This window comes from Hydra vulgaris, chromosome 02 (genome assembly GCF_038396675.1).
Source record: "Hydra vulgaris chromosome 02, alternate assembly HydraT2T_AEP".
In the NCBI taxonomy this organism is placed as follows: Eukaryota; Metazoa; Cnidaria; class Hydrozoa; order Anthoathecata; family Hydridae; genus Hydra; species Hydra vulgaris.
Genome location: NC_088921.1, coordinates 34,776,184 through 34,802,204, shown reverse-complemented (window position 1 = coordinate 34,802,204; position 26,021 = coordinate 34,776,184). Strand labels below are relative to the sequence as shown.

The following is a 26,021-nucleotide window of genomic DNA, read 5'->3' as shown; positions in this document are numbered from 1 at the left end:
TGAGCAGCCGTGGCACAGTGATTCCTGGCTCAGAACTCAGAAATCGCATGTTCAACACTGGCTCTAGGCGAATAAGCAACATTGTTAAGGAAGGAGGCATGAACTTCCTAGTTAAATGCTCTTTCGCGATACCCTGTGACTTCTGGACTACTGGAAGCACCTTAATAACTATATGAAAAAAAGTGAAAAATTAGTCAAATGGAAAATTAAAAAAATATTAGTTAAGTAGATTCAAATTAAAGAGTTAAGAATTGTTATCTTTTAAGTAATTTAGGTTTATTGATTCTCTTTGATACTTGGCACGTTTACACTTTTTCGGTTTGTGTGTGTATGTGTGTGTTTAGATTTAATTTATTGACAAAACCCCCATTCACTATTTATTGTATTTCATTTAACCCCATAGTACACCGTTCTTTCTTTTAACTCAACATTTTACCGGATATAGTAAATTTAATTTTGAAAAGAAAACGTTTTTGATTAGCATAGTTACAAGAATTTAAAGTTCGCTGATAGCAAATTTCGTTTTCGATTTTTATACACATTTTTTAATTAAATAAAAATATTATTGCGCAGCCAAAACTTTATCCGAAAATTTTTTTTTTCTTTATTTAAATTTTTATGTCATCTAATTTTAAAATTTTGGCCATGTTGTATTTTCTACAACATGGCCAAAAATTATTTACAAAAAGTTTCAATAATTAATTAAAAGTAAAAGACTTAACATTGTCATAACTATTTCGTAATATCCTCTATTTCATTCTAACCTGGTTTACTGTTTTGTAGAAATTACTATCAATTATATTAAAGAAAATTTTTTGTCAAATTTGTCAAATACCAAAAAAGTGTTAATGACACTATTAAAACCAAAATAGATTAACTCAAGCGTTGTAAACGTGTGATTTATAATCTACGTGTTAACTATTAACGGTTGCTTTATCATTGCTAATTGTGTATGATTTTTAGCACAAAGTATATTTATAAATAATCACTTTAAATCTGCATGAATATAATTAAATAACATAGCTAAAAATACATTATAAGAATTGAAAAAACATTTTTAGGAAAATGATGATTTTAAGACTTAGCATATTTCTCTTGTTTAAAATTTTCCAAGTATCAACGCATAAATCGATTTGTGATATCAACAAAAACTTAAGATTTGACTGCTTTCCTGAGAGTGGAGTTACAGAAGAATCTTGCTATAATCGAGGATGTTGTTGGGACACTTCAAATAATGAAGGGCTACCTATTTGTTATTATGGATCAGCAAATATAGGTTACAATGTCTGTGGTTTCAAAGAAACTATTACAGGATTTACCTTGGAATTATGTCTGACTGGACTAGGAGGACATTACGGAAAAAATGTTTTAAAACTCAATGCTAATTTTTATTTGGAAACAGACAACACGTTGCATGTCAAGGTAAAACGTTTTTATAAACTATAAAAAAGATATTATAAAAAATTACACATCAGACCGTATAGACATACGGTCTGATGTCTTAATAGAATAATCTAATATAAACTACTCTTGTTTTAAAACTAAATTAAAGAAAAAATTAAAAAAAATAAATAAACGGGTTTTAAGCTATTTAAAAAAAGTTGAAAATTTCAAATATGGCATTAGGCGGGTATTAAAAATCACAAGAAAAAATTACCAATACCGGTACAAATTATCCAACTTTTATATATGGATGGAAAGAAAATGATATAAAGACCGGTGTAGTAGGCAGGATTGACTTAACGGTAGCGTAAACTGTACAGTTAGCCGTACCGAAAGGTAACAAACACTGTACAGTACTCGCTGCCTAGGTGCAAATCACTGTACAGTAATTCCTACCGGCCAGGCACCAAACACTTAACTTAGGTAACATGTACTAACGGCAAAGAAAACGTGTTTGAAGAAAATATCAATATTTTTTGTATAAAATTATTTATTTCTCATAAACTGAAGTTTAGATAAAGTTTATTTTATAACACGATTTAGGCTAAAAAATATTTCTAATTTGCAAAAGGAGTTTTTTGTTTTGGGCAATTGCAATATCTTTTTTATTTGAAGTTTGAACTGAGCGAAACCAGTTTTTAACATAAAACCTTATTTTTGGGCATTGATTCAATCCCCTTTTAATCCAGGAAATTATAACTAAGTATATACATTTTTAGTTTTAGTGAAACTGTGCTTTTAGAGTGAAGTGGGATAAGTGGGAGTAGAAGTGGAACAAATAAGTTTAAAGCAAGATTTTAACACTTCAAATAACTTGATATAAAATCGCCTAGTCGACATGAAAATGTTAAAAAGATTTCACCAATCGAATTATGCATTTAATCAGCGGTGCATAAATATATATATTTTTTTTTCCACCTCACCCTTATATAAACACTTTTTTAAGATACATTTCAAAATTAGGATTACTAGCGCACGTAGGGAAACAAAGCAAATTCTGATGAATAGTGAGTAAATCTAATTGTTCACATTAGATAAGTGATTAGGCGCCTCTCTGAATTATAATTTTTGGGCTGTTCCACTTCTCCCCTAAGATTATTTTTTAAAATTTGCGATGCCCTTTATCGATATATAAAGTTGTCTTATTTCTTCACTAAGGATTAATATCCTGGATTTACAAGAATAGTCAAAACAATCTTAAAATAAAGTCAATAAGAAATATAAATATACAAAACAATAGTCAATAAATAGTCAATAAAAACATAACTTAATGGAAACAAAAATCAACCAACAGTTACAACTCTATCATAATGTACACCAGTATTTTGAAGATAAACTATTTGGTCGTTTTCTTTAATTTCCATCAGTTTAAAATTATTGGCATCTTTAAGAAGAGGTTTGTAAAAATACCACGAAAATACTAAAGCTTCAGGAGGCTTATAATACACAGCAATTGGAGTATCCTGGGCAGTTGCTAATGCATATATTTCAACATCAGTGCCCCATAAGAACTTCAACAATTTTTAAAGGTTCAGATTTAATATCAGACACCTCATCGCATCTTTTTTTAGGTGTTTCAATCTCAGATCTTTTCTCGAAAAGTTTCATATTTGAACCATGGTGCTTGGTACGAAGTATTTCCCCATTCTTTTGTTTCAACTGATAAAGTCCTTTATCAATAAATATTTCAATAACTTCATACGGGCCATCCCAAACAGATTTCCCTTTATCCCCCTTTCTATCAGCTCGTCTAAGATTGTAAACAAAAACTTCATCACCTATATTGAATTGAATTTGGTTTTTGTGACGTTTTTCATAGTCCTTCTTTTTCTCAATTGAGATTTCTTTATATTTTTTTCTACTTCTTCATGAATTATACACTGGATATTTTTAATTTGTTTCAAGTTTTCATGCAAATCAACCAGTTCCAAAATACCTTAAAATAAAAACTAAATGAAATAAGTAAAATTTAATAAATTAATTTTATTCATTTATTTAAAAAAATACCTTCTTTGTCTAAATCAACAGGTACATCAAGAATTAAGCTTTGCTCATTATTGATGCAATGTAAGGGTAAGACTGGCTCCCTGGCATACATAATTTGAAAGGGAGTAACTCCAGTTGACTTGTGGCAAGTTGTTCGAAATGCAAACAGTATGCCATCTAATGAAAGAGGCCATTTTTCTTGCTCTCCATTTAGAACTTTAAGCATAGAGCCCTGTATAGTTCTATTAGCTCTTTCAACTAGACCATTTGCTTGAGGATGGTAAGTTGAAGTAATACGTTGACAGGTTCCAGTGAGATCGAACAAATTTTCAGAAACTTTATTACAAAATTCTCGACCTTGATCATTAATTTGAATTGATGTACAACCATGACGACATATAAGTTCATAAAGAAATCTGGATACCTCTTCAGCACTTTTATTATAAATAGGCTTTGCTTCAACCCATTTTGAAAAGTAATCAACGACTACACAAATGCCAACATAACCTTCTGGATTTTTAGGAAGACTACAGAGATCAACACCAACTTGATGCTATACTTTAGTTGGAACTGGTATTGAATGCAACTCTGGAGAAACTTTTTTCATTTTTGAATTTGATTTTTGACAAGATACACAAGTGGCAACATAGTTTCGAATATCTTTATTCATATTAGGCCACCAATAGCCGGAATCAATCAATTTCCATATTGTTTTATCTCTCCCAACATGTCCACCTAAAGCCTTCGATTCAGTTGATGTGCCGAATCCATCATGTGCTGCTTTTTTGTACTGATCACGCGACATTTGATCTTTGACAACACATAAGGTTTCTGGACCAGAAGTAACTTATAAGATTTTTTTATATTTGTAATGTAACATACCATTAACAATTACAAATCTGTCACTTTGTTTTTTAAAGTTTGTTTTAATACCTATGTTTTCTCTTCCTTGTAAATGTTCAGGAAAAATTCCTGATGATAAATAATTCTCAATATCATAAAAGTTTGGTTCTTTAATTATTTTTTCAAATGATCTTGAGTCACCAATCTCTGTTGAACTTTTTTCTGCCATTTTATACTAAAATACATAAAAGAGGTGTTCATAGCATATTCATAAAATACTTACAATCAATCAATCATTTTATTTCACTTTATAAAAAATATAAAGTTAGGATCAGTCACAAACAGTTATGTAACTGACAAAAACGCGACGACCTACAAATATTCACCATAAATTTGAAACAATATATAAACCAAACAGCAAATTAATAGAAAAAGAAAAAAATAATTAATAATAATAATACTGTAATAATAATTAACAGCAATGGCTAACAAAAGTAAAAATAATAAAAATAACAATGTTAATTATAAAGATAATAATAGTAGCCAAACATTTAAAATAAGTATATAAGTACTAACAGTAATAACTAACAACAGTAACAATAAGAAGAATAACAATGTTAATTATAAAGATGAAAATAAAACAATAACAATAAGAACATAGAAGTGGTCGCTCAGGAGAGTAACTAATACTATGTAAACCTACATTTATAAATTCATTGGCTCTCAAACACATACACACAAAGACACACACGTATAAATATATATAAATATATATATACATACAAACACAACATATATAAATATATACACATACACACACACTTAATACACACACACTTCATACACATACACACACACTTTATTAAAGTCATATAAATATCTATTAAATCATTTCAAAACGGCTATAAAATATACTACATTATAATCGTAATTTGATATAAAAACATTACTACATAAAATAAAAAATTTGATAAGTACTAAATTTAAGACGTTCGATTTTAATTTTTTTTTGCTAATGCTAGTATCATTTTCCACGTTTTTTACATATTTATAAAACATTTACACGGCAAAGTAAAATGTTAAGTGTTCGGTACCCAAGTACAGTGTCCGGCACCTAGGTAGGAGTCACTTGTCAAGTAATCGGTACCGTTAGGTAGGAATTACTGTACAGTAATCCGTACCGGTTAAGTACTTCGTACCTCCTACACCGGCGCGATTACTTAAAAGACTATTTACGAATTCGGTACCGTTAATAAAAAAAAAGTGTTTTTTAACTATAAATGTTACGCAACACTCGTTTCCTTGACAATAACATAAGTTTAATATATCTTTAAGTTCATGCTGGATTAATGTACCGCTATTGATTAAACTACTATTAGTGCGGTGAAGGTGCTAGATGCAGTAGCTCGATTTCAACATTTAAGTAAAATTAATTAAAAATTTTTTAATGAAGTTTGATGCTTTAAATTTTGGAACATCAAGTTTCATTAAAAAAATAATCCAATGAATAATATCAAAATAATTAAATAAAAAATTAGGCTGGCTTTCAATCCACTCAGTAATTATTTCAATACACTAGAAGTAATTATTTTAGATGCATACTATAAATTAGTTTAGCAAAAAGTTACTTTTTAGACCTGAAAAAATACAATATAGAAAAGATAAGAAGAGAAAATTTATGTAATAAATCAATCTATGAAATTAGATTTTGAGATATAATAAGTAATAAAGCATTGGATCAAGTTAGACAAAAGCTGATATAAATTTAACTATTGATGAGGACTACTTCTAATTTTAAATGAAATGAATTTTCTAAGTCCTTTGTATAATATCTATCATAGAATAGCATTATAACGGACTTCTTGAAACAGATTCATCAATTATTTTATGAAATTTTTTTTCTATTTAATCTTTTTTGATTTTTTCGTTTTTATTTTGTTTAAATATTTAAATATTTTTGCTATTTTTGCACGTTCATTTATAATATTTTGTTCTCACATAACTAGTTACAATGTCTTTATAGCTATAGTTAACATGATTGCTCTTTTTTTTAATTCAGGGTGGCCCATAAGTCACATCACTATTTAAAAATAATAAACATTTTTTGTTTCCTAATAATTAACATTTATCATTTCATAAACAGAAAGCACACTTCTTGGAAAATGATTTTATTCAATTTTTTAAAATAACATCTTTTAAATACCATTGTTGTAGTATACGCTGTTGTTTAAACTATTCTCTACCACTTTTCCTTACTATTAACAATAAATCTCTTTTGATCTTCATCTTCAAAATTAATATCTTCTCTTACTCTCTCTATTATCTTGTCTCTTTCCTTGAAAAAGAATTAATCACTAGCTGTTCTTTTTCTTTATAACGCAATTTGTTTCCTAATATGTTGAATGTGTTTAATGCATAATATTTTTCTATTTTTTGAAAATAGTTTTAATATAGCCCTGATTTTTAATCTTATGAAAATGTGTAAACATAAACATTTCATAAGATTAAATATTTTTACAGATAATTCTTCTTATTAAAAATATAAATTTCTTTTTTAGATTTTTGATCCTTATAATAAAAGATATGAAGTTCCTACCCCTTCTCCGAATGTAAAAAATAAAGCAACATCTCCGAACTATCGTGTAACCTACACAAATGATTTGTTCAGCTTTAAAGTTATTAGAATATCAAATGGAGAAGTCATGTGAGCTTCTATTTTTATTTTTTTTTATAAAGTTTTGTAATTATGTTACAAAACTTGCATTGACTCTAAACCTAAAAACCTTGTCATGCTAAACTTTTCAAAATGGCTTTGAAGAGCCATTTTGAAAGAACTCTGAAACAATCTGATGCTAAGTATGAAAATCTCCATAAAATACTTAAAAAATTAAGTTTAAAAAACAGCAGGCATTGTAATTTAGTAATAAATTTCAATTTACGCTAAATAAATTTTATATAATGTTTAAATATTACATAAAGTTATAACTAAAGATATTTATTAAATAAATGTATTATTAAATAAATGTATTTATTAAATGAATGTATTATTTGTATATAAGTATGAAAAATATATACTAATTTGAAACTTTATAAATATTTTAATAGATTTGACTCAAATGTTGGTGGCTTTATATTCTCTGATCAATTCATTCAAATATCTTCTATTCTACCATCTGACAACATTTATGGTTTGGGTGAACACGTTTTAGGTTTAAAATTGAGCACAGACTGGAATCTTCTTACCTTATTTTCTAGAGACATTCCAACTCCTGAGGCAATTTTTTTTAATTACCTATTTAGGTAGTTTTTTCTTTTTAATATTTTTTTCATTAAATAGTAAAGTCATTTTGTGTAGGGTGGAGTAAACTTGTATGGAGTTCATCCTTTTTATGTTAACATTGAGAAAACTGGCTTGGGTAATGGAGTTTTTTTGAAAAACAGCAATGCAATGGGTTAGTTGTTTGTTTTCTTTTTATTTGTTTTTTAAGCTTACTTTTGACTAAATAGTTTACGCAAAATTTTAAAATATACAAATGTAAATATATGTACATTATCCATGTATATAAAACATATCATCACAATCAATTTACAATCACTTTAAGTAATTTTTTTTTTAGAAAAATGAATAATTTCAGTATTTTTCTACTGTCACTTTGATTTTTATCTAACACAATGCATTTGATCTATGTTAGTATGAGAAGAAAAAAGATTTTTGATAGATATTTACACCTGTCTCTTTTGATAAGCAATATTAAATCAAAATACAGTATTTTTATAATAAGCAATGCTTGACATTTTTGATCTACTAATATACATCTTGTTTGCACAAGTTATAATTGTATAATTATACATCTGTAGCTTTGTCTTGTAATATAATTCCTTTTTTTTTATCTTGATCTTTTTAGTTTCAAGCATCATCTTCCCAAGCTAAATAAATCTGGTGTTCCTTTTCAGTAATATTTTCCATTTTTGCAGCAACAAAAACTGACATCCTAAGGGAATGAAAGATATTCTTAAAGAATTTTATAATAGTTACTTTTTTTTCAGCAGAGATTGCATCTGCAGATGCAATCATTTCAGAGTCCGCACATGGTACTTTAAATAGCCAGTGGTCTTTTCTCAAAATTTAGCATTCTTTATGTAAAAACCATTAAATGGTTTTTACTTTTTATATAAAAACCATTTAATGGCTTTTACATAAAGAGTACTTGATTTTGCTATTTTTAAAAGCAAATATATGTAAATATAAAAAGTGCATAACATTCTTTAAAACAACATTATAAAACTAAACTGCCTCGAATATAAATTATATTAATAAAAAATGAACTCTTAAAAATTTTTTTTGTCAATATATTAGGAAAAAAAAGAATAAAGGATTAAGAATTGTAAAATTATTGTTTTGAAAGTTTTCAAAAATATAAATGTTATAAAGAGTGTAATTCAGTTCTTTTAAAATGGCACAAATTATTGGTGAAAATATGATGTTGAGATATGCATTGATATTTTAACATATTGTTTTTAGAGCATTGTTAAATCAAATAATATAACACGTTTACATTACTATTAAGCCAACTATTATAGAAATCTTGACATGATATTATAATACATTTATAGATATAATATTACAGCCTACACCAGCAATAACATATAGAACAATTGGTGGAATTTTGGACTTTTACATTTTTCTTGGGCCAACAGTTAATGATGTTGTTTCCCAATACACTAAGGTTTTTACTGTTTTTTTATTTATTTTATAGTTGTATATTATATTGTTGTATTAATGATAGTTAATAATCAATTGTGTGATTATTTTTTATTTAAATATATGATCTTTATTAGAATAATTATTTCAGATTGTTGGACGTCCAATAATGCCGCCTTATTGGTCATTAGGATTTCATTTATGTCGTTGGGGATACAATTCTTTAAATGAAATGAACGCAGTCAGAAATCGAATGGCAGCTAATCAAATTCCTCAAGATGTTCAATGGAATGATATTGATTATATGGATAACTTTCGTGATTTTACAATAGGTTACAGTTTTAAAGGTTTAAATAGATTTGTAGACAATCTTCATGACCACGGGATGCATTATGTTATCATGTTGGTGAGAACTAATTTGTTTTAAAGTAATTTTAGTTTATGTCTTAAAAAACAATATACAGTAATTTGTGTTTTAATTTTTCTATAATCTTGACATGCTATTTTTTGTTTGTTTATTTATTAGGATCCAGCATTAAGTATCAATTACCATGGTTACTTACCTTATGATGAAGGAATAAAAGAAAATATATTTATAAAAAATAGTAAAGGGGAAGTATTAGTTGGTGCTGTTTGGCCTGGATCGGCTGCTTTTCCTGATTTTACTCACCCCAATATTTCAAACTACTGGCTTATGCAGATCAAAAGTTTCCATGAAAAACTTCAATTTGATGGATTGTGGATTGTAAGAACAACCTATTATTTGATGTTGTTATTTTTTTTATTTGTAATCTATTAACTCTTTGATATTGTTATTTATTTATGTTATTTTTTTTTTATTCGTTATCTTTTAGTTTTTTAACTAATTAAATTACTAGATATTTAACTTTTTTTAATGGTTCTCAAGTCAGAGTTGTTATTAAGGTAAAAAATATCAAGGCCAAAAACAAGAGTTTCAAACCAAGTAAAAATTGTTCAAAGCCAAAGACTTAAATTTTGTCCTTAAGTCAAGGCCAATTATTAAAAAAACTGCAGGCAGCTTTAGATCTCTAAACTTTCTTTCGTGCTGTTTTTATGAAATGAAAAAATATATCGTTTTGTATCATATTTTTACAAAGCAAGTAAAGCTTGTTTCGTACTGTATTTTTACTAAACAAGAAAATTTTGTTTCGTTTTATATTGGTTTTTACGGAACATTTCATAATTCCTTCGCCCCAAACAGGTATTTTACAATTCCCGCATTCCGAGCAATACATGAACTTTAACATTCAAGCAGAATAAACGCGCGTTTAATACTTACTAATTTAATGTTTTGTAAACGAAAGTTTAACTAAAAAGTTTAACCTTATTTTGTTTCGTACTGGTTATTTCGTACCTTATTTAGTTTAACCTTATTTTGTTTTGTAACAGTTTTTACAAAACAAGAAATTATTGTTTCGATTTGTACTGTATTTTTCACGAAACAAGAAAATTTTGTTTTGTTTTGCATTGTTTTTTGTGAAATTGTTTTGTTTCGTACTGGTTTTAACACAATATTTTTTATCATTTCGTCTCATTTTGACATGTACTGTTTTGAGACGCAGATACTTAGTTAAGAGCAACAAAACAAATTTCTTAAAAATCAACTTTAGTTGTCTTTAAGTGTATATTGAGAAAACTTATTTATCAAGAAGAGAAAAGATAGTGCAAGTGTTGAAATTTTTTTTAAAATATTTTAGTTTTGTGTCAAATATAATTTTTTTTCAGGACATGAATGAACCCTCTAGCTTTGTTGACGGATCATCAAAAGGGTGTCCAAAAAATGCCTATGATCAGCCACCCTATACTCCTGCTATAATTGGTGGAACACTTTTTCAAAAAACGTTATGCATGAACTCACAACAATATGGTGGAAGTCATTACAACTTGCATAGTTTATATGGCCATTTAGAGTCAAAAGTAACCATGAGGTTGTTTAAAGAGTTCTTAAATTAACATCTTGATTTATAAATTTTTAAAATATTTTATTCATTTCTGAATTTAGGTAAAAAATTAAATACTAATAACAGCTATAAAAAAAGTGTTAACTAATCAAATACTAATGACAGATATATAATAAGTGTTAACCAATCAAATACTAATGACAGATATATAATAAGTGTTAACCAATCAAATACTAATGACAGATATATAATAAGTGTTAACCAATCAAATACTAATAACAGATATACAATAATTGTTAAAAATAGTATTAAACAATAACAACATCTTGATTTATGAATTTTTAAAATATTTTATTCATTTCTGAATTTAGGTAAACAATTAAATACTAATAACAGCTATAAAAAAAGTGTTAACCAATCAAATACTAATGACAGATATATAATAAGTGTTAACCAATCAAATACTAATAACAGATATACAATAATTGTTAAAAATTGTATTAAACAATAACAACCATTAAATGATAACAAGCATCAAGGTTTTTATCTTCTTTTATCAATAATATCCTACCATCTTATAACCCTCTCTCAACTCTATAACTCCGAAACACAAACCTTGACGAACAAGGCCGAGAAACAGGTTGAGCGCGGTACTACCAAGAACGTAGTGGGGATCGAACTCCGAACCTCTCGCTTTTTTTTTATTTTTTTAAACATCTTCGCTTCCAACAAGGCTGCAAGCAGCCACTAATTAAAGTTGGAAGTTACTGTAAGAGAAAAGATGAAGATTGTAGAGCAAGATAACGATTGACGGACGATTTAAAAGATTGCAAATTATATGAATCAGGAAAGCAAGATGAAGGAAGCGAATTCCAAAGAACTGATGTTCGAGGAAAAAAACTAGGCGAATAAGCGTTTTTGGAGCACTTAGGAACAGTCACAGAAAAAGGATGACACTTAATTGAATGACGAGTAACACAAGAATGAATTTTAGTAGATGGCACAAGAGACGCTAGCTCTTTAGAGCAGTGCCCATTATAGTATTTGTAGAAAAGAGAAAGAGAAGCAACATTAGGACGATGTGATAATAGTTGAAGGTTGGCTGCAAGAGCAGGTCTAACTATGTTTACAATGCGTTTTTGCTTATGTGGGGATCGAACTCCGAACCTCTCGCTTTTAAAGTTTTATAGTAGAATTTATATAAATATGATAAAGGTCATCCACAAATTATGTCACGTAATAAGGAGTGGGATGCTCGCATTCTTGTGATTTGTTACAGGAGAGGGGATATTCAATGTAGTGATGCAAGATTTTTTTTTAAGTTTAAAAGCTGGAAAAATCTTTCTTTTGATTAAATCTAATTGATTCTTTTGATCAAATCTAATTGATTCTTTTGATCAAATCTAATTGATTCTTTTGATCAAATCTAATTGATTCTTTTGATCAAATCTAATTGATTCTTTTGATCAAATCTAATTGATTCTTTTGATCAAACCTAATTGATTCTTTTGATCAAATCTAGAAAATCTTTCTTTTGATTTAGCATGCCTCGCCAAACATAAACCCTCAGTTGATGTGCACTCCACTGCAGCTATTCCAATTTAATCTAAATTGAAATTGAATTTTTAAATTGACTTACATTTTAAGTCAATAGATTAATTTACCTATAAAATAGTAATTTTCGTACGTGTTCTGCAATTTCACATTAAGCAAAAATTTTATTCTAAAATGTTTAATGTTGTTTATGTGACATTTCTCCAGAAAATACTAAGTTGTAAAAAAAAAACATTTAACCACAATTTTGAATTTTTTTTATTAAAGAAACTGATTGCTTAATTTATTGCTTTTTAATTAACAGACTTTAAATTAAAAATGATTTTGAAATTTAAAAATTTAATTTTTGAAAGAATATAAAATAGTTAGTAGAATGTAAAATTTAGTTTCAAAGGAATATAAAATTGTTTCACAATATTTTTAAAGGAATGTAAAATTGTTTCACAATATTTTTAAAGGAATGTAAAATAGTTTCACAATATTTTTAAAGGAATGTAAAATAGTTTCACAATATTTTTAAAGGAATGTAAAATTGTTTCACAATATTTTTAAAGGAATGTAAAATTGTTTCACAGTATTTTTAAAGGAATGTAAAATTGTTTCACAATATTTTTAAAGGAATGTAAAATTGTTTCACAATATTTTTAAAGGAATGTAAAATTGTTTCACAATATTTTTAAAGGAATGTAAAAGAGTTTCACAATATTTTTAAAGGAATGTAAAATAGTTTCACAATATTTTTAAAGGAATGTAAAATTGTTTCACAATATTTTTAAAGGAATGTAAAATTGTTTCACAATATTTTTAAAGGAATGTAAAATTGTTTTACAATATTTGTTAAAGAATTTTTTTTCTTATCATTTGCTAACAAGTTCATTACATAAACATAAGTCTCTCCATACATTATTACAATATGCAAAAGCAAATAAAAAAGGGAGAATTGTTTTTGTTTAAGAGAATTCTTTTCACAAATGGATTTAAAATTCTTTGTTTTAATATCATGTTATGTTTTAATAATGTAATTTATTTATGAACATGAATTATGTTTACAAATATCCTACGGTAACTGGTAAAATATATCTAAAAGTCATTTATAATCTTTACTAAAAATAGTTCTTTAAATAGGTAAAAAAAAAAATTTAATTGTGATAAACAAAACATGTAATGTATAATTTAAAAAAAAATTTAAAGGAAATATAATCTTTTTCAAATACGAATTTTAGATTTCATCAGTAATATTTGTTATATTTGTTTAAATGATTTTTAACACAGTTTAAAATTAAATTTAATTACAATGTAATAATTTAAAATACATTAATGATGCAATTTAATTTTTAATAATGTAGATATCAAATCTGTGTTAAAGCTACATTTATTAATGTTGAGCTTTTTGGTTACCTAATGAAATCTCATAACAAGGCCTGAAATAACAGTAATAGTTAATACACACAAAATATATACTTTGAAAAAACACATCAAGTAATATAATGTTAATGCACCCTGCACCGCAATTTGAACCTGCATGTTTGTGTTGCAGTAATAGTGTTGTCAGTGACACTACAATAATTTTTTGCAAATTGTGTTAATAAAATCATATATTTATCATAAGTTAAATATCTTCGGAGGTTATTTGTCTGTTAGACACTGTTCATTTATACAATTTTATATAGACTGAAGTGTCAGAAATATTGATTTGAAATGTATTGAAATGTGTTAATTAGTTAATTAAAAGTAGCTAAGAAAAGTGCTACTATTATCCTATATAAAACCACAAAAAAAAAATTAGAATAAAAATAGCAGGTGGAAATTACGAATTTGTTGCCTAATTTTACAGAAAGGAAGTAAGTGAAGCTTGAGGAATTATCATTAGGGGGGGGGGGGAAGTTTAAAACTGTTAAAAGTTACGTGACATAATTTATGAAATGTGGTAGTGGTGTAGTGATAGAGCAGTCGCTTCATAAGCGATAGTTTCCGAGTTCAATCCCCACCACTTCCATTGTAGTATCGTGCTCAACTTGTTTCTCCGCGCAGCATCCTTGTTCGTCAAGGTTCGTGTTTCAGAGTTATAGAGTTGAGAGAGGATTATAACCTCATTTAAGTAGCCTCCTCGTCTGTACTGGCCTTCTAGGCCTTGGGGAGGTGAATTTAAAAAAATGAAAATAAAAAAAACTACCCCATAATATAAACATATTATAAATTATATAATATATAATAAATTATATAATAATTAAAATATTCATTAGAACTATTTTATGAGAAAAGTGAAAAAAAAAACTTATTTATGCATTTGGTTGGTGTCAGATGGTAATGGTTATTGTTTTCTGCTTAAAAAGATTTAGTTGAGGTTGGCCATGCAGTTGTTCTTTAAAATTTTCAAAATCTCTGCCTTTACCCTTCAGTATTGAACTTTATTGAAATCTCTAAGATAACAATAAATTTCTGATTTATTGTAAAGTTAGTTTTAACAAATTTAGATTTAAATAAAATTTCTTTTTATTGGTTTTAATTAGTTCTTTATTACTCATTTTTGGTTACTTGTTTCCGGTAAACTTTTTTAAGTTAAATTCTTAAAAACTTGTTTATGTTAATTTTTCAAGTCCTAAAGACAAAACCAATAAAATTATCCTTTGTTTTTTTCTTTTTATTACTATTCTTTGTTACTTGTTTATGTTAAACTCTGTCTGTAGATATTTTTAAATTGCAATAAAGTATATATTTAGTTCTTTACAAAAGATACGTGGTAAACGCTCATTTGTGATTTCTCGTTCAACTTATTCTGGGACTGGTGGTTATGCAGGACACTGGCTAGGTGATAATCACAGCACATGGGAAGATCTTTTCAAATCAATAGCAGGTTTTAAATATCTTTTAAAACTATTTATTTCTATGGAGATTATAATATGAACAATGTGCACTGATGATTTTGAACAAGAAAAATTAAAAATACGTATTTCAATAAAAATGAAAACATTCAGTAATTACCTTAAAACCAAAATCAACTTCTCTACCAAAAAATTAAGCATTTTAGAATGTGTGAAATAATGTGTTTTTTTATTCAGGTATAATAAACTTTAATTTGTTTGGTATTCCTTTGGTTGGAGCAGACATATGTGGATTTTCAGGAGATACTACAGAAGAGCTTTGCAGCAGATGGATGCAGCTGGGAGCATTTTACCCTTTCTCAAGGAACCATAATGATCACGAATCTAGAGTAAGAAACATTTTTTTTTTACTTAAATACATTTGAGTTTACTTTGAACACAAATTTTTCTTTTTATTATTACTTATTATCAAATATTTTTAAATAATAGTCTCAAGATCCTGCAGCATTTGGTGAATTGTTAATTGTTGCTTCACGAAACGCATTAAATATACGATACCAGTTGTTACCATATCTTTACTCATTGTTTTTTGAGGCTTATGTAAATGGTACACCTGTAGCAAGGGGATTATTTTCTGAGTATTTTCTTTTACTTTTTTTTTTCTAATTTTTTAATTTTTTTTAATAGATATTAAAAATATAGAAAGATTTGAAAATAATTTTCTAGATTTCCAACAGATAGTAACTGTCTTAACAATGATAAACAGTTTATGTGGGGAAAAGGCCTTTTAATTAGCCCTGTGATTTTGAAGGTAAGCAAATTAGTTAGTATTAATTTAAAAGATTTTGCGTTTTTTTTTATTATCATTATTTTCTAATAATTTTAACATATCACACACACAAAAAGTTATTTTACTTATTTTGTGGATGATGAAATATTGATTTTTAAATACTTAGGGTGCAGTGAATGTGCAAGCATATCTACCAGCTGGATTTTGGTTTAATTTTTACACTGTATGATTTTTATTTTAAGCAAAATTTATTTCGTACTTTAACCTTTCTGTTTAAGAAGTTTATATGTTATTTATATGATATGCTGAAAGAACTTTATCTTGTATAAGATTTTATGTTTTACATTTCTTAAAGTTTTGTTTGAATTTTTTTTTTAATGGTTGGAAAAAGTCATTTTGGAAATAATTTTATTAGAAGATCTTTTTTTTCATATATTTTGTTGAGCTATAAAATAAGTATTTGTTGAATTTATTTAGGGGGAGTTGTTTGATAGTCAAGGTGAGTACGTGAATCTTCCTGCTTCTTATGAATATGTGAATTTACATATCAGAGGTGGTGTGATTATACCTACTCAAGACTCTGCTGTTACAACAACAAAAAGGTAATAAAATTGCTCTTATTTATAATTCAAAATGTTAATAATAGAGGTAAAATAAGTTACCAATTATTTAACATTATTTGAGTAATTTACAACTGACATAGGTCATATCAGTGTAAGGCAGAATCATTTTCCTCAACATTCCTAAGTTCAACACAATACGTTTTTAGTTACTGACACAAAATAATAACACTTCATCATACTTTAAATTGACGAAAAAGTAAAACTAAATTCTTGTTATATTTTTTATAACATGAACTTTAATTAATTATTAAGATTAACAATGAAACACGTGTAAAACAAATTTAAAAAATATGAAATCTTTGATCTTTCATATTGCATTAATGTGTCCTATGACAAACATAAAATAAAAATTGTAACATATAAGTAGACATAAAAGGAAAAAAACAAACAAACTGGAAAACAAATTACCTGCTTTTTGGTAACCTGTTGTCATTCTTCAGTTGTTGTCATGATGCAGCTTGTCGGTGTTGTTTAATGACGTTATTTCATGTTGGCTTTTAGTAAACTTTAGTTTAATTTAAAAGTCATCACAATAGATTTAAAATATTTTAAATTAAAAAGCAAAATAGCAAATGCTTCTAGGAGCCAATCTATAAACATTAAAGATAAAAAATTAAATTGAGATATAAATAAATTGCATTTATGTAGCTAAATATACTATCTTGGCTTATAGTAAATTTTAAAAGCGGTGTTTTCAATAAATTAAACAACCAATTAATTATTTTAAAAAGCAGTGACAAAAAAGTTATAAATATCTTCATTGATAGAAGACATTTACAACCTTTTGATTGCTATTTTTTCTTTGGTGCCTCCCAACACACCGGTATGGATAAGCCCTCATTTGAAGGAGGGCTTATCCATACTGCCATTACTACACCACTTATTGAAGGATCTCTCCGAAAGAGGCTCTGGGTGTTGGGAGCGATAATTTCTGTACTGTTCAAATGTTAACGAATCTAAAATCACAAAAGCTCTCAAATGTTAACAACTCTAAAATTACAAATAGAAGAATATAATAAAAATTGTAAATATTTGCAATTTTATTTAATCAAAACATAAAGCATAACCCCACCATTTTCACATGTAAGAGAAGACAATGCTAAAAATATTAAAAAAAAAAATGAAAGTAAGTTAAAAAAAAAAGGGTTAAACATGTGAAAAATTTTATTTTAATAAAAATATGAGTAAAAAGCGAACAGTTAGAAAATGTTATATTTATATTAAATAATTCTTTCACCTATTGCACATATTTCTCCATACAAAATATATAAAATATAAAACACAGCCCTACCAGTTAAGCTTCTACCAGACACTAAAGACAAAAAAATTTACCCCAGAATAATCGATATAATAATATTTACATATAAATAAATATATAATTATAATTTTTTTTTACCTATTCCCCTCATTTCCTCCATAAAGTTGTCTAAAGTAAAAAAAAAAGTAAGAAAAAGATAACTGAAGCTAAAACTAACTAAAAATAACTATTAACTAAACCAAAACTATAAACTAAAATAAACTTTAAATCTTAATATCTGTACCTCAGAAGACAAAGGTTGGTTGTCCAGTTTTTTGTGAAAATGAGTTATGTATGAGGCCATTTCAGTTTTTTCAGTATCTACAGAGGTATAAAGACTGTTGTCCTACGACAATGTGAAACAAAGTTAGTTCAATATAAAAGGCCTGGTGTCCCCACAATGTTCAAAGGAAAAATGTCTGTTGTACAGAAATGACTTTTCACTTTTTTTATGTAATTATTTTTTTTTTTTTTGTCAAAATTATATTTCATGTGCCTTAAGACAAATTAAAACACGAAAAAAATAACATAAATTTGACCATCAAGAATAAGCCAATAAAGACTAATTATTTTACTATTTCCTCACTCCTGAACAATTTCTAAAATGTGACAACTGACCTTTGACTTCTGAGGTACAGATATAAATGCTTCATTTATTTAACTATACTAATCATATAACTTATACTTAGTTTTTGTTCCAACTCTCCTAGAAGAAAAAATAAAATAAAGCTAAAGTACTTGAAGTTTTAAAATTCCAGTTACAGTACAAATAAACAAATTCCTATTAACAAATATCTAATAGCAAAAACACTGACTTATTTCACTCTTCAATTCGGTGTCTAAATAATAAAAACACTTAAATGTATTATCCATTAAAATATCTACTTAATTTTTTTAAAATAAGTTCACTTAACTAATGTAGCTAATACCTTTATTAGCTCTCTCTTGATCAACTAAAGAAAATAAATCTTAATTAAACTTACTTGACATAAAATGATAAAAATCTGTCTTACTAAGAATTTTAAATTTCTCTTTATTTTTGACAATATAATTTTAAGTAGGACCTAAGTTCTTAGGCTAATTGTATAAAATTATAAAAACCTACTATTTTACTTTAAAGTCAACAACAACATTTTAAAAAACATTTTAGTTACTTTATAAAAAATAAAAATCCTTTTAAACTTACTACCTCTCTCTTCGTTGTTGTCAACTAAACAGAAAAACAAACAATTGATAGTAAATTTTCACTTTGGTAGTAGGTTATTAGGTAGATTAAATAGATCTATTTAATCTGCTCTAACAGTCTACAACCTTATCAATAAACTATAATTATTTTCTACAAATCATTGTAATTTAACATAGATATATTTTTTAAGTAATTAAAAAATATTTAAGATTATGATATATAAGATTTTAAAAGCCTAAAATTTTAAACCTACTTCAAAGAAACAGATATATTAAAAAGTATTTTTATTCCTTTTTAAAAAGTAAAAATGCTTTTTAACTTACTTTCGTCAGTAATACTGTTGTCATCTAAACAGAAAAGCAAACAAATATTTAAGTCAATTCTTTCTTAAATCCACTTTAATTACTTCAATAATAAAAGAAATAGTTTTTGCTGCACACCCCATCTTTCATGCAGGGAGAATTTGTATTCAGTATGCCACATGGACCGTGAATCATGCAAGTTTTAACAACGTCATAAAGATCACGATTAACAATTGGGTCTGGTGTTTCTGCAGATATTAAATTATTGATACCATGAGCTGTTTCAAGCTTATCATCATTTGCAAAGTGAAGTAAAGTATAAACATGTGGCAAACCATGCTTTTGAAAAAAAATTTAAAAATGTGAGATGGTTATTTAAATTGAATTTAAATACTAGAGTAACTAAGTTAGGTCATCATTTGCTGTCTGACCTGGATATAAATTTTCAGTTATCTCACACCATTTTGGGTTGCAAGTGAAAGTAATAAAAATATTTGGTTTACCATATTTTTTAATTATAGCCTTAGCATCTTCAAAGTTTTCTTTTAAAGCTCTAGGACTTCCTACCTAAGTCGATGGTAAAACTACAACACGCCCTGGTCTAACATTATGATCATTTCCAAGGTTGTTTACAAGTTCGTGTAAGACATACTGCTTGCTTCTCAGTTTGTTTTGGTTATTTCTAATGAAAGCAAGACACTGGCCTTTAATTTTAACATCACATCAACAGCATATTGCTGAAACAATATTTTTTTCTTCACTCTTTTATGGTTTTTTGCCATAAAATAGTGAAGAAAAAAATAGTCTAACTGAAAGTTTATAATTGTTATACTGAGATAATGTAACATGATTGATTATGCCAACCAGCATCACCCCTTGGAAAAAATAGAGGATAAACCATAGGATCTAAGTTAGCAGACATACTTGATATAGTTTTAAGAGGATGACCTCTTGGGTAAATAACAACTTCCTTGGAAGCAGGTGGTGCACCATCTTCACCAACAAATATAACTGCAACTTCATTATGTGAAGGGAGATTATAGCGACATCTATCTTGCCCTTCAAGTACATTTTTACAACTGACACTGAGTGACCTTGTCACTCAGTGTCAGTTACAGAAAGTGTTATTAAAATACATTATTATGTATTTTCAGAATAATTAATAATAAAGGCTTGAAAACACCTAGACCTAAAGCAGTAACAGTTTGACACTAAACATTGCTGTATAACCCTCTGCTATAAGTACATCACTTGGCAAATAGGTTGACAAATCTTGCTCTACATGTTTACCAAGTCACAGCACTTTGAAAACACTGAAACAACATAATATAAACATAAGTACCAATTATAAACACAATATATATATATATATATATATATATATATATATATATATATATATATATATATATATATATATTTAACCTTATATAAACATATTTAAACACATTTATAAAACAATTATATAACACATATTAACACATTCACAAACATTATTTAAACATTATTATTTTACGTTATTAAAAAAACACATTGATAAAACAATTATAAAGCACAAATTACCACATACACATACTTATCAAAAAAGCATATATGCAAACAATAAACATGTGCAAACAAAAAATTTTTAAATGACACGAGAGAATTTAAAAAGATTCAAAGTAAACAAAATATATATATATATATATACAAATATTACTCTTTACCTTCAATTTTTTTTTTTGTTTTTTCCATAAAAACTGTAATCCTGATAACAAAATTTAACCTTTACAAACAATAACATATGACATGTCATGTCAGTGTTGGCACAAAATTTTTATTTATTTTTTTATATTTTCTAAAAAAGAACAAAAATAGTTAATAGCATCACAGAAATTTCAAAGTAGTAATAACCAATTTTATGGAAATAGCATTAGTATAACTTTTTTGTTGCCTAAAAAATAGTTAGGCTTCATCCATACCCCTATTTTCCTTCTAAAAAATAAAATATAAGCTCAAAAAAAACAAAACTGCTTAAAAAAAAAAAATGAACCAAAAAGAAAAACTAGAACAAACAAAATGTAAATGATTTAAAAAATTAGATATATAGTAAAAAGGATCACTCCTTTTAAAAAGTTAAAAGATGTGATCCTTTCTACTATATATCTAATTAAAATGTTATATATAAATTGCTAAACTATTTTCTATACTTACTTCATTTATAATATGATCTTAACAATAATTATTTATCTTAGTATGATTCTCTTTGTAATATTTTTAAACTAATAAATAATAATTAAATTCCAAATGGTAAAAAATTTTAACTCGCTTGAAAGATCTTTCTCCAATGACCACGTGCATTCTGAGAATGCGCTCTTTCAAATTCAGAAAAGCCTAGTGACTAACTAAAACTACTTTAAAAACAAAAGCAAAACGATGTTAAATGTTAACTCTAGCAATTATATTAAGATTATCATTAAGTTATCATTTAAAACTATTTTTTTGAATGAGCTAAATGTTATAGTTATAAAACAATTGCCACAGTTGTGGCAGTTATTTTTTAACTTTGTTTTAGTTGGTTATATTTAACTAAGTGAGATAAACTGAAATTGAATATGAAAATGTTTAAATTAAAAAGAAAGTTTAGACAATTTGTATAAAATTTAGTCGTGAAAATGATTTTGGTATGATTGTGGCATTAAACAATGATGGAAAAGCAAATGGTTTTCTTTATCTTGATGATGGTGAACAAATTCTAGGTATGATGCAAAACATTGTTAATAGCTTCAGCATTGTTTGTGTCATATTCATTTAATTTTCTTTCTTTTCTGTTTTTTTTTTTTTTTTTGAAATAAAATATTTATTTTTTAGAAGAAAATCTGGATAAAAGCTCAATTATTGAGTTTCATTCCAGCCAGGTATTTTTTGTAACTGTTAATATTTTATTTTCAAATTTGAAATATAAAAAATCCTAAAACTACTTTAGTTTTTCTTATTGTATTTTCCATTCAGGGAGAATTTTATTCAATTCCATTGCATAACAAATTTCTTCCTAATCATACTACATTTTCTAAAATCTCTATTTATGGAATGATTGTGGAGCCTAATCAAGTTAATGTCAATGGGAAAACTTTTTTATTCAAGTATGACAAGAATCTAAAGGTTGGTATTATTTTAACTTTCTAAAATCTATTTAAATATAAGCAAGTAACAATTTCAAATCTGGAAAGACCATATCACAATAAAAATCAATGAAGTTTACTCTAAACTAAGCTTAAGTAATGCACATTTATATGTTGGTCCATTGACTCATTTGTAAAACTATACATACCTTATTCAGAAGTATGTCAGATCCAGGTTATAATATGTGGCACTAATTTAGAATCCACATTCGAAAAATAAATAGAAAAACTTGTTCCAGGTTTTCAGCACAAATTATACAAAAACCAGAAGAATTAGAGGCAACCTCACCCAATATTTAAAATAAACAAAATAAAGTGGTGTCATCGAAACTCAGTAGCTTTTTAATAGCCCTGGCTCTAAAAAACCTAAAAAAATATTGTTTACTAAAAAGAATCAGATGTTATGAAGATCTATTTAAAGTAAGATATTATAGAATCTATTTAAAGTAAAATGTTATAGAATCTATTTAAAGTAAAATGTTATAGAATCTAATTAAACTTAAAATTTCATAAACTTAATCAAGACAATTATTTGTTTATTTTCAATTTAGTAGTAAGTCGTCATTGTTAAGTTTAAAAATGTTTAATTTGATTACATATCAATCACATCTTTATTGCAAATAACAAATTTCTGTTTTTAGTTTGAAAATGACCAATATATGTGCCTTGAATGTTACTTAATTTTTTATTCGTTTTAAACAAATTACTAGTATTTCACTACAAAATTTTATTCTTTTATACTATATATGTATGTACATATGTATATTTAAAAGTATATGTGTTAGCAGGTATATTAAATAATACTAATTAAAAAGAAAAAATATCAGAGAATCGCATTGGAAATACTAGATGTACTAGTAAATTACTATATATGTATGTACATATGTATATTTAAAAGTATATGTGTTAGCAGGTATATTATAATACTAATTAAAAAGAAAAATATCAGAGAATCGCATTGGAAATACTAGAAGTACTCATTTGAGTACTTCTAGTATTTTCAATTGAGTTCTGTAAGAATTCATGCAGAACTTACAGAACTCAATTGGCACCAATCCAATCTTTACTAGAACCATGAGAAACGTGTTTTAGTACAAATTCAAGCATTTTACTTAGGAAATGGGTGTTTAACAACTACATAATAGGAATATGTATACATGCTTGTGGTCAGAGAGTCTGCTCACAAAAATAAGGTGTTGTAAATTTTAGTGTCAAAAGTAAGTTGGAAGTAATAAATAGAAGAAAAAGTTTTTGAAAAAGATTTAAATCTGAAAAGTAAATTATTTGTTTTGTACCAATGTTGCAAGATGATAATTGGAGTCTTGGTATTTTGGGGCTTATATAATTTTAGTAGAGTAAATGTGTGTAATATTTATATGGGCGGGGCCCGTCCCAAGGGGAAGGGGGCGTAGGGGGTGTTTAACCTCCCAACAAAAATTATATTCAAAAATTAGTCAGCATATTGGACACTGGAGTCGGCAAAATTGAATCTGTTCTTGGCAATCGGCTAATGTTAGCCAACAAGGCCTTAATAGGGCCTTGTTGGCTAACATTAGCCGATTGCCAAGGCCTCCCTACCCCCCCCTCCCTTTAAGATCTTTTCAGGACAGCCCTGTATATAGAACGAGTCAACCAACACTTATCACTTATATAGAGACGCTCAAGAACTTCATGATTCAAATAGCAGACATTTATTGAACCAAATATTGATAGTTTTAACAAGATATAGCGCCTGTTTATACAGTTTGTACAATCAAGGCATGGGTGAAAGAAAATTTAGTGGAGTGTATACCCTGACTAACTTAAGCACTAAATCTAATTCAATTGAATCTGTATGGGCCTGTGTGGGCCAGAGTAGTAAAGATCTATGATTAGCCTAATTATAATTGAAATAATACATAAACACGTTGTTACAGGACATCAATAGAAAATGAAATTAAACTCAATACTAAAAAAGTTGATGAAAAGTATTATAAAAAAGAAAAAACCTTTCGTGATGGTTATTGAACTGAATATTATAAGCCTAATTTATTGTCAATTAAGTTTTGATATACAGTTTTGTATTTTAGTTTGACATCCAAGATTTAATAATAACTTATTGCTTTTTAATAATAACTTGTTATTTTTTGTTGATTTCTTTACAATTTTTTCTGTTTTTTTTTTGTTTTTTTTAATTATATCATCATAATCAGTGTAACATTCATTTTTCGGTGCCTTCATCACAACTAAGGTTTATGATTTTATATGTATTTATATTAAATTATAAGTATTTATATTAAATATGAAATAAATTATAAATATAACAAACGTCCTAGGAGCAATAAATTTAAAAATAAAACTAAAATTTAAAGACAAAGCGTGGCAATGTAAAGGGTCTTTACAATTTAGGTACTTGGAATAAGTGACATGGGCTTATCTATTCTGGAAGAAAATCATATTAAATGGTCGACTTAAAGTTATTTACAGCATAATGTATTCTTGCATTACTTTTTGTTGTTTTTTGTTACTTAAAATTTATTGCAAAAATTTAATAAAAGTTTGTCTTTATGCTTTGTATAAATTCGTCACTTACCCTTTTCTGCATTCCCGCATTTTTTATAAGCATAAAACAAAACATAAATTTAACACTGTATAAAATATAAACTTAGATGATTTGAAACTAAAAAATTGCAATACTTTCGCAATCAATGTGTTAAAATTTCATGCCCGTTAAAATTTCATGTACCGTGTGGGCCGTCGGGTGCGATCGACCCCCCCCCCTTTTTTTTTTTTTTCTTTTTTTACCAAATTTCTTGTTTTATGCAAGTTTTCTTATAAAAATTGAACAATATTTTCATTTGCTATTCTAAACTACTGTTTTTAAAAAAAACGACAAGAATTATAATGGAAGTTAAATAGCGCTAGAATACAAATTTAAATCTAAATTTAAGGTGGAATGCAAGAAGCGAACTTGAGTCAAGTTCGACTTGAATTTTACATTTTAACCAATAGCGGCATAGTATTTTTTGTGAGGAAAACCCATACTCTGCCGCTATTAGTTAAAATGTAAAGTTCAAGTCGAAGTTGACTTCTTGCATTCCACGTAAAGTTCAAGTCGAAGTTCGCTTCTTGCATTCCACCCTTAATCTCAATAATTTGAGATTGAAAAGTCATATTAAAAAACGGGCATATCATTTTATACAGAGTTCCTATTGCAACCTGATCAAACTTCAAATAAGCTTTGTCAACTTTAAAAGAATGTTGTACTAAAGCTCAATTTTTAACTCTTTATTATAAAAAAAACAAAATATAGAGTAAAACCGGGTCAAACCGCACACTAATCGAAATTATCAAATAAAAACTAAACGGATATGGCTATGAAAAAAAATAGAAATAGATTCAAATACAGAA

The 26,021-nt window shown here is 26.9% G+C and overlaps 1 protein-coding gene and 1 long non-coding RNA gene across 2 annotated transcripts; one reads left to right on the top strand and one right to left on the bottom strand.

Moving 5' to 3' along the window:
- Positions 1-884: 884 nt before the first annotated feature.
- LOC100211827 (sucrase-isomaltase, intestinal) lies at positions 885-25,167 on the top strand. Its single transcript, XM_065790697.1, has 18 exons — positions 885-1,422; positions 6,831-6,976; positions 7,378-7,546; positions 7,628-7,724; positions 8,887-8,999; positions 9,126-9,380; positions 9,501-9,719; positions 10,721-10,923; positions 15,171-15,304; positions 15,510-15,661; positions 15,762-15,910; positions 15,999-16,083; positions 16,229-16,285; positions 16,540-16,664; positions 22,117-22,208; positions 22,321-22,367; positions 22,462-22,611; positions 25,020-25,167. The coding sequence occupies exons 1-18, from the start codon at positions 1,066-1,068 to the stop codon at positions 25,083-25,085; spliced, it is 2,616 nt and encodes an 871-aa protein (XP_065646769.1). The 5' UTR covers positions 885-1,065; the 3' UTR covers positions 25,086-25,167.
- On the bottom strand, positions 17,935-21,309 carry LOC136076896 (uncharacterized). Its single transcript, XR_010636663.1, has 5 exons — positions 21,177-21,309; positions 19,492-19,515; positions 19,172-19,192; positions 18,082-18,111; positions 17,935-17,997 (listed from the first exon to the last, which is right to left on the bottom strand). It is a non-coding gene; the product is annotated as an uncharacterized LOC136076896 (long non-coding RNA).
- Positions 25,168-26,021: the final 854 nt, after the last annotated feature.